The sequence below is a fragment of the Thermobia domestica genome, chromosome 1, assembly GCF_964235325.1.
Source record: "Thermobia domestica chromosome 1, izTheDome1.hap1.1, whole genome shotgun sequence".
NCBI lineage: Eukaryota > Metazoa > Arthropoda > Insecta > Zygentoma > Lepismatidae > Thermobia > Thermobia domestica.
Window position 1 is genome coordinate 390,415,968 of NC_137454.1, and position 10,549 is coordinate 390,426,516.

At 36.8% G+C, this 10,549-nt stretch overlaps 2 protein-coding genes across 2 annotated transcripts; both read right to left on the reverse strand.

Moving 5' to 3' along the window:
- Positions 1-7,065: 7,065 nt before the first annotated feature.
- LOC145682905 (uncharacterized) lies at positions 7,066-7,731 on the reverse strand. The gene has a single exon (XM_081754267.1). The coding sequence runs from the start codon at positions 7,729-7,731 to the stop codon at positions 7,066-7,068; it is 666 nt and encodes a 221-aa protein (XP_081610393.1).
- A 719-nt stretch (positions 7,732-8,450) lies between these two features.
- On the reverse strand, positions 8,451-9,965 carry LOC145682908 (uncharacterized). The gene is made up of 2 exons (XM_081754269.1): positions 9,886-9,965; positions 8,451-9,213 (listed from the first exon to the last, which is right to left on the reverse strand). Exons 1-2 carry the CDS (start codon positions 9,963-9,965, stop codon positions 8,451-8,453), a joined length of 843 nt encoding a protein of 280 aa, XP_081610395.1.
- Positions 9,966-10,549: the final 584 nt, after the last annotated feature.

The window sequence follows — 10,549 nt, forward strand, 5'->3', positions numbered from 1 at the left end:
TTCCAACAATTTCAAGAACTCAATACCATTTCTAAATTACTTATTTATATTTTAATCATTTTCTATATTATCAAAAATTACATCTAAAGTATGCAAAAATTTTAATCCTCATGAAATGAAAAAAAAAATTACTAGCCATTCCTTTACCAGCACACCAAATACCCATTAAATCACATTCCCCTACTTCCACAACCACACTCAGCAGTCCGCATATGTTAAAATGAAGAACGACCTGAAAATAATACCTCACATAATTAGTTCTCGCTCTCAAATTTTGCTCTTCAGTCCAAATATAAAATCATTTTCAGTATCAAGGAGAATCAATCAAGAGGAAAAGCAAAGAAAAAGGAATTTATTGTTACACATATTTATTCAGTTTAATTTAAATATTCCAATTTTTAATCATGCTCTAATAAAAACATGAACTACAGGCTTTCTATTACTCCATTTCTTGTTGACTTCACATATAGTCAATATCAGACATTATTAACCTCGCATGCTAAGTATCCAGCTCTTCACATTGCTTTAGTTATCAGAAGGCAACAAAACAGGAAATCACACTCAGCAGTCCGCATACGTTAAAATGAAGAACGACCGGAAAATCTTACCTCACATAATTAGTTCTGGCTCTCAAATCTCGCTCTTCAGTCCAAATATAAAATCATTTTCGGTATCACAGAAAATCAATCAAACGGAAAAGCAAAGAAAAACACATTTATTATTACACATATTTATTCAATTTAATTTAAAATTTAAATATTCCAATTTTTTAATCATGCTCTAATAAAAACATGAACTACAGGCTTTCTATTACTCCATTTCTTGTTGACTTCACATATAGTCAATATCAGACATTATTAACCTCGCATGCCAAGTATCCAACTTTTCACATTGCTTTAGTAATCAGAGGGCAACAAAACAAGAAACCACACTCAACACTTCTCTAACGTTAAAATGAAAAACGAGCGGAAAATCTTGCCTCACATAATTAGTTCTTGCTCTCAAATTTCGCTCTTCAGTCCAAATATAAAATCATTTTCGGTATCAAGGAGAATCAATCAAGTGGAAAAGCAAAGAAAAACACATTCATTATTACACATATTTATTCAATTTAATTAAAAATTTGAATATACCAATTTTAATAATGCTCTAATAAAAACATATACTACAGGCTTTCTATTATTCCATTTCTTGTTGACTTCACATATAGTCAATATCAGACATTATTAACCTCGCATGGTAAGTATCCAGCTCTTCACATTGCTTTAGTTATCAGAAGGCAACAAAACAGGAAATCACACTCAGCAGTCTGCATACGATAAAATATTGAAAAACGACCCGAAAATCATACCTCACATAATAAGCTCTGGCTCTCAAATTTTGCTTTTCAGTCCAAATATAAAATCATTTTCGGTATCAAGGAAACCAACCAATCGGAAAAGCAAAGAAAAACACATTTATAATTACACATATTTATTCAATTTAATTTAAAATTTGGGCCATTCCATCGTCACGGGCAGGACATTTACACTACATTTTTGATGCTTTAAAGTTGAATATTTCTAAAAATACAACATAAATTCTGTTAATTGTATGATACATGAGCAGTACAGACTTAGGAGAATATGTAGCTGATGTTTTCAGTATTTTTTTCTGTTTAGAGTAGAAAATATTAATTCCTAAACGTCTGTCACGGGCGGGACAAAAAAGAGAAGTGACTTTCGACACACCAAGTGAATGTTACAAAACTCTTTGATTTCTTAGCTCAAAATGTTCTTATTTAAACGGAAATGTACAAGTGATTAAATTTTTTACCAAACTTCACTTAAGGAAAATTTGCCAAATATTTATAATAATAAAAAAAAAAATTAACTTTACTGTGTCACGGGCGGGACACCGTGTGAATCAACACACAAAATCTCAATAAGAATGATTTGGAAACTGAAATAAAATCGAAAATAAGTCAATTTTTGCTGTTCTGTTATATCATTGTACACAAATAATTCTATTTACTTTACTTGGGGCTCGCTTTTATCACATAAAATAAAAATATATAGTACACTTATTTCTAACCACCTACACTTTAGGAAATGGTTTTATTTGCCCATTTACAACCACCTTGTAGGGAACTTCTTACAAAACACTGTCTAACAGTATATAAATTAGGCGCTGATATCCAGTGCCCGTGCCTTGAAAAATCAGCGCCCGGGGCGAGAGTATACGACGGCGCCCCCGTAAATATGAATGAGGTCGACAGACCAGCCGCAAAGCGTTACATGGTTGGTGCCATGCGTAAGAAAATTTTCAAAAATAAACCCTGCTTTTCCTTGATTTTGAGCACTATTTAATTCTTTTTCCTTCCATTTTTATATATCTTTTATTTTTCTTTTATCTTTTATTTTTCTTTTATCTTTTATATATCTTTTTATAATTTTGCGCCCCCATATTTTGACGCCCAAGGTCGTCGCCCCGCTCGACCCTTCCCCCCAACGCCACGGCACTGCTGGTATTACAGGTATTATTTGATTAAAATGCATGTAAGACACATCTTCAACAGTCTTGAAAATTTTACCGCGCTTACGGTCTTCATACGAATTTCCTTGACTTCTTCGTTCTCTTCCACTGGGCTATGTGCGATAGTTGCATGTCTATGCTTTCTTTTTCTGTCCGCTAGAGAAAAATTCCATCAACAAAAATGTTCCTTGTGTTATATCTTCAACAGCTGGCCTAACACAAGCTTTGTTAACATGCAAACCTAAGTCGTCGTTCAGGATAACTTCGTCGCTTTCGGAATCATCATTTTCAGAATCTGAATAAAAGTCTGTTAGGAATTTAAAGATTTTACACGGATGAAGCTCTGATTTAAAAGTTCGATGAACTACTCAATTTTCGTTGTCAAATTGCAGGAAAAAAAAAGTGTTTTGATTGGAGACATTCAATTGAAAAGAGCATTTTCCCGCCTTTTATTCAAAGCGTCTTTTTTTTTTTAATTTCTGCTGATGATAGTAGTAAAACAGATATATTTTGAAACGAAGAGCTTAAAGCTGCTACAAAATCAGCAGCACATTCTACAATTACTTTCTTTTGTTTTACAAAGTTCCATACTGGCCTTCTTGTACGTACTCCAATCCCATCCACTTCTCCGTTGAAATGAACAAAAAGTTGACGCTAATGATAATATTTATATGATACTTATTTTAAGTTAAAACATCATACTGACAGTAATAGATAATCCTCTATTTAAGTAAATAATGTTCATGCTTAGAAAACGTTATTTTACTACACATGGAATCATTTTCTATCATGAAAAACCAATGTACACAAACTTTCTCACCAATGACATGCCCACTGTCACGGGCAGGACAAGTTTTCAAATTGAAATAAATCGAAATATATTATTAGCATTAGTCCAAAATTTGGTAAATGTGAAGTATACATGCAAATTGTTACTTCTACTAAGTACGAACCACATTCTCAAATTTAGTAGTTCAGTACAATAACTTTTGGTAGTTTTCTGTTACGGGCAGGACACTCAAGTTGACGTTTATATCTTTAATGATATTATAAACAATTTTTATCCTGTAAGCAAATTTTTAACTGCAGCTTGTAGCAAAGAGAAGCATCTTGAATAGCTCGAAGTTACTTCAGCCAAACATGCACAAATTACCGTAAAATGTTGCAGATAACAATAATAAAAAATTCCTCGCAGCTGACAAGTTACAAATTCACAACTTAGATTTAAAATTTTACGTGAATTCTAAGTATAAATAAGTTTTTTCTTTGTGGAAAAGTAAATTTCGTTCTATTTACTTCATATATATGTAAAAATGCATTGGTTTTCACAGTTTTCGAAAATTTGGGTTCAGGCTCACTTTCGAGTGGATTGGCCCATTTAAATATTCCAATTTTTAATCATGCTCTAATAAAAACATAAACTACAGGCTTTCTATTATTCCATTTTTGTTGACTTCACATATAGTCAATATCAGACGTTATTAAGTTCGCATGCCAAGTATCCAGCTTTTCACATTGCTTTAGTTATCAGAATGCAACAAAACAGGAATCCACACTCAGCAATCCGCATACGTTAAAATGTAAAACGACCGGAAAATCATACACCACATAATTAGCTCTCGCTCTCAAATTTTGCTCTTCAGTCCAAATATAAATTCTTTTTCTGTATCAAGGAGAATCAATCAAGCGGAAAAGCAAGGAAAAACACTTTTTTATTACACATATTTTATCAATTTAATTAAAATTTAAATATTCCAATTTTTAATCATACTCTAATAAAAACATAAACTACAGACTTTCTATTATTCCATTTCTTGTTGACTTCACCTATAGTCAATATCAGATATTATTTTATTTGTACGCAATGTGTAGTCTAAAATATTTCGGTGTGTTTTGAATGCCCCCTTCCCCTTATACCATACGCGCATCTGTACTGTGCTAATTTTGGGTTGCTCTCATGTAATAAGTGCCGCTGTTTTTGCCTGACTAGTATTGAATTAGATCTTAGTATTTTCTTTAATTATCTAAGTTAAGTTTTATTGGCGCTAGTTTAGCTCTAGTTCGTAATAATTTTGTTTCAGTTAGTTGGTGGTTCTATGGTGGTTTTACATCATACATGAGCACGTAGTTCAGGTATTTCTCGTTAGGTGTCTTCTTTTGCAGCTGGCTGTTCACGTGTGCGCATTGTATCCATCTCCAGAGCTTAGTCTCTGTTTCGTCTTGTTTTCAGCGTTTAATAATAGATGTAGCTACGGTGCCTGGCTATTGAGAAACGTCCCTTTCCTAAACATTTAATTTTTCTACTATAACTTAAGTGAAAACTAATTATTCTTTGCAGTTTAACGCTCACAATTACGCCCAGTGTTGAATTAATATATTTTCACCCGGGGGGGAAATGTCAACTCCTCGGGCGGGGAGGGTTGTTTTTCTGTATTTTTAAAAGAAAGCAGCATATTTAACAATTCTATTCACATGCACATCTCACCTAATCTTGACAAGGTACATTCGCGAAGTGTCCCCTCGGGATTCGTCTAAAATTGATTTAAATGCAATTTTCCGCGGCCCAAAGTGTATTGTACTAATTTTAGCGGCCCATACGGGTAATTTGCATATTTATGGCAGAGTTGGCGTGGGTCAATGAAAACTTGACCCACCACCCACCGTGACCCACGATCGACCACCCACCATGACCCACTCTGACCCACCACCCACGGTGACACACCGTGACCCACCACCCACCATGAACCACTCTCATCCACTTTGACCTCGCACCAAAATCCATCGTCATCAACTCTGAACACGATTCACGGCCTCTTCTGAACTGACTAAAGAGTTTACACTTGTAATAAAACAAGACTGTTAAATTGTCACTAATCGGAGTTTGAATTTCTAGTCAATCGCTCAAGCACCACTCTGTTACAATAACGGTGGATCTGACCTTTACGATTTAAAACGGAAAAGTGTTTGTCAGTGAGGAAATTGAAACAGTTCGAGGTGGGGGTAAATTAGTGTGTGCCTAAAATATACTTTACTAAGAGAGTATTCTTGCAAGTGTTAATTTCTGAACGCATTATACAAGAAACTTCTATTCGCAGGAAAATATCCCTGTACAATATGGAAAAGGTTATGGTTTCTCAGTTCACAGTATTTTTCTTACAAAAGACTTGAAAAATCAGTTGTTCATAGGGTGTTACGACTGAAAACGTACTCAATACCTTCATAAACACTATACTACTGTGAGAGCACTCTATTCCACTTCAATAAGATTCACATATGTACTGTATGGTTTTATTTCCCAATTAACTTCGAACAACAGAACTTTACAACCAACTGTAAACTAAAACTACATCCCTTTCAGATATATTTTAGTCCTTAAGAAAACTACAGGCATATTTTCTTTGTCCTCCTGTCTCAAGAAAAAAAACTCATCATCCAAAAACACCGTCCTTTCTTCTTTCTTTCCGTCTTCTCAGAGGATTCTACATCACTCCCACCTTTTGATGACCATGAAAACAAATTACTCTAAGTATCTTGACGGAACTTTCACTTTTCGACCACACCTCGTAGATAAATCACCAACTCGGCTGCTCTTCACCACAGGAGATTGTGACTCCACTGATTCCGCCACAGCATGTTCTGACTCCATTGGTTCCACCAGAGCATGTTCTGACTTCATTCGTTCCACCACAGGATGTTCTGCGTCGTTAACCAAATCCCCAGGCATCGATACCTGTAGAGGATACAGTCTCTGCACCGGACGAACAAGGATCCTGTTTTCTGTTTTCACTTTCACCACTCTAACATGATCATCTTGACCCGGGAAGAAATCAACTACTCTCCCTAATGGCCAGTTAATCCTACGTTTTTCTTCAGTTTCAACCAAGACGACGTCACCCAACTTTATGTCCTTAGCATGCCCTTTCTCTCGTTGTCGCTGCACTAATAGTCCCAAATATTCAGTCCTGAATCTGTCTCTAAATCTCTTCTTCAGGTCTTGTAGTTTTCTGTACTTCTTTGTTAACTGAAAACTTCCAATGTCATCCAAATCTGGCACACCTGTTTCCCGATTATCTTGAAGAAACATGGCAGGTGTTAACGGCTGTAAATCATCATCATCTTCAGATAAGTAGGTCAAAGGTCGGGAATTCAAAACTGCTTCACAGTCACATAGTAAGGTCATCAGTTCCTGATAGTTCAACGATGCCCTCCCCAGCGTTTTCTTTAATAAGGATTTCAATGTTCGTATAATACGCTCCCACCAGGCCGCACTAGGTGGTATAAATTTCCACTGAATTCTCTTGATTGAGGACTCAACAGCTATTTCCTCCCACTTGATAGTGTGGAATAGATTACTAGTCCCCACAAAATTGGTCCCGTTATCACTGTAGATGATTTTAGGTCTTCCTCTTCTCGCTACGAATTTTCGTAAGGCCAACAAAAATTCACAAGTTGACAGGGCTAGAACCAATTCAAGATGAACAGCCCTATATACTGCACATGTAAACAACACTATCCAAGCCTTCGTGCCATCCTACAGAATTAATGGTCCAGTTAAGTCCACTCCAGTGATTTCAAAACTGAGGCATCTCTTACTCGATCTTCAGGTAAAGCAATTGGATTTACGGACATTTTCTTCGCATCATGTCTTCTACACCTAACACACTTGCGAATAACAGAACGCACCGTCTTTCTTGAGCGTAGAATCCAAAATCTTTCCCTCAGTTTGTTCAATAGAATCTGTGTTCCAGCGTGTAACATTTCCAAGTGTTCTTGCATTATCAACATATGCACCAACTTGTGGTCCGGTGGCAAAATAATAGGATATCTAAAATATTCATCATCATCTCTCCTTGATATCTTTGTTTTCACCCGTAGCAAACCATCACTGTCTTGAAAAGTAACCAGAGTCTTCAATCTTGTATCATTTGAACTGAAAGATTCCTTTTGAACAATGCGAAGTAACAACCTTTCTGCATTTGCTAATTCACCACTTTTTAACTCTCCTGAATATTTGTCCCCAGGATTCAAGCGACAGTTCTCTACGAAACTACAAATCCAAGTAACCATTCGCAAGACCTTCTCGTACGTTGAGAAATATCGTAGGTACCATTTCGTCTCGCACTTCACCAACATTGAAACCGAAGTTTTCTTCATTTCACTGCTAACTTCAAATTCGTTCACTGTTGCATCCTTCACTGGCCAATCGAATTCTTCCATTTTCAACCAACCTGGACCGTCCCACCATCTGGAATTCAACAAAGTAGTAGCATCACAGCCTCTGCTTGGAAGATCTGCTGGGTTGAATTCACCAGGGATGTGTCTCCAACACGAGATATCAGATATCGATCTTATTTCTTGAACTCAGTTTGCAACAAACACGCCCCAAGGTTCATCTCGTTTGATCCAACTCAGAGCAGTAGTTGAATCCGTCCAATAACAAACTGGAATGTCCAATTCCAAAATATCAATAACTGTTCGAGCAAGTCGTGCACCGATACAACATGCCATTAGCTCGAGTCGTGGTATTGTAACCTTCTTCAGTGGTGCAACTCTAGATTTACTCGCTAGTAACTGAACTTCAACCTTTCCAGCACTTTCACTTCTTAAAAATATTACACACGCATAAGCGTATTGACAAGCGTCACAAAAAAAATGCAAACTCCACGACTTTCTACACGGATCAATAGTGAAGCGTCTCGGAACTTTTATCTCCTGTAATACTGTGATATTTTTAGACCACTTCCGGAACTTCCGCGCAATGTCTTCTGGAACTACCTCAATCAACTAGCTTTCGCGTTATAACTTTCTTGTATTAGTAGTTTAGGGATTAGTGTCATAAGTGACAAGAATCCAATCGGATCAAAAATCTTGTGGACCGCAGAAAGAATGGACCTTCTGGTAACGGTCTCTTCAGTTTCGTCGAAACAGTGTAGATCTCAGCTCAAAACATCTTTGCACTTTTCCCAAGCTACGCCTAGTACCGGAATACTCTTTTCTTCCTGACTTTCTGCTTGTAAAACTGTATGCTCCCATCCTCGCAGGTCAAACTTTGCTTCAGCTAACAACTTAGTAGAATGTTCGATAAAGATACCCAGTTCTGCCTCACTACTAACGGAAGTTACACAATTATCTACGTAAAACGACTGCTTCAGTCTGTCCGCAATTTCCTTATACATCGGAGGGGCATTGGTTAAAAGGTGGTTCAACACAGCTCCCAGGAGAAATGGACTACAATTCAAACCGAACACAACCCGATTGTGTCTGTATAATTTCTGTTTCTTGTTGGAGAAGTCCTCCCGCCATAGGAATCTTAAAAAATCACGATCTCTTTCGTTTACCACTATTTGCAAAAAAGCTTTCTTTATGTCGGAGACAACCCTAATCTTTTTCTCTCTAAATCTCAATAATAAAGCTGGTATAAGTTCAACTAGATTTGGGCCTTTTTCCAAACAATCATTTAATGAAGGCGCACCTTTCACTTTACAAGAAGCATCAAACAGTGGTCCGATTTTAGTTGTCGAATTCTCCTTAAACACAGCGCGATGTGGTAAATAGTAACCTGGAGCCAAAACTTCATTTTTATGCACCTCTTCTATAATGCCGTCCCTTTCCCATTCTTGAAAGACTGCATCGTACTCTTCATACTTCCTCTGTTGAACTAATTTCTCCGACACCGTCAGACATCTCTTTTCCGCAATGCTTAAATTATCAGGAAGCGATTGATGATATTCACTCCACGGCAAACTCACTTCGTACCTCTGTTCTTCATTGATCCTCACGGTTTTCTCGAAGTGCTCGATAACTTTGTCGCCGTCGGTAGATGAAAGTTACAGCCCGTGAAGGTCACGTGCTACAACATGAGTAAATCAACGTATGAATAGACTGCAGCAGGTACACGCTGTTATACTCACCTTTTGCGCGTGATTAGCGTGTGATAATCTGTTATGGTAGTTCAGTGTAGAAACACCACTTACCTTGTTATAAATTACTGACTGTGTTTGTTGTAATAAACTATGTACATTCCTCTACACATTTGATTTATTGGAATTACACAGTTAGCTTACACAAGTGCATGTGCCATGAACTACTTGCACACTGTTCCCACTGTCACAAAAGTTTTACTCACAATCTTTACACTACTATATATTTGACAGACCATATATCTGACACAATCTACGTTGTCTATATTTACTTTACACAATAACACAGTCTTCGTTATAGCCGGAGAACTTAATACTTTCAATTTGCCTTTTTGCACATCAGTCGGCCGAAAAACCTACCATTCCTCTCTTCTTCTTCTTCTTCTTCTTCTTCTTTCTACTCGGTTAGTTTTTATTCTCTTGTTACCGACTGAGTATTGTCCTCACCTACGGGTGTAAACGTACTGCGACAAATGGTGCCCAGCGGGCTATTCCACGATGACCAATAAATTCTCGTGGATTCGAACCCATACTCCTTACTGTGGATAAACACCTTTCTATATCTTTATTTTAGTGACACCCTGTATGAAACAATTAAATACTGCTAAACTAATATATGAACATACTAACGTAAATGAACAAAAACAAAGAAAAGACAAGCAAGGTACACGAAAAATCACTAATAACACACTTTACATACAACTTATTATTTTCTGGACTGTCCGAACAATTACTAGTTACACACGTCCATTGTGGTTCTGCTCACTCCGCCCCAACCATTTCCTTTTAACTTCTGGGGTTGGGTTCCAAATTTTCACATTGTCCATGGATTCAAGTGGTAAGGTTTGTCCATTCTGTGGATCTTCCAGAAGGAGAACTTTATCATTTAAAATATCTCTACATATATAAGGACCTTTGAAAATGTTGAAGAATTTCTTGATCTTCAATTGAGGTAAGTTGCTTAAGTTATGCTGCCGGACAAAAACAAGGTCTCCTCTATGGACTATGGGTCTATGCTTTTGCTGGCTGTTATGGCGATCGTTGTCCCGGTTTATCTTATACTTCTTTCTCATGCTGGCCGTTAATAACTTTCCTTTCCAGTCTCTCTGATACAC

Bases quoted from the DNA above. Each gene is read 5' to 3' on its own strand.
- LOC145682905 (XM_081754267.1), bottom strand. From the start codon at position 7,731: ATGGAAGAATTCGATTGGCCAGTGAAGGATGCAACAGTGAACGAATTT.
- LOC145682908 (XM_081754269.1), bottom strand. From the start codon at position 9,965: ATGGGTTCGAATCCACGAGAATTTATTGGTCATCGTGGAATAGCCCGC. The intron at 9,214-9,885 runs GTAGGTGAGGAC...TGATAATTTAAG, and splicing joins GTCGCAGTACGTTTACACCC to CATTGCGGAAAAGAGATGTC.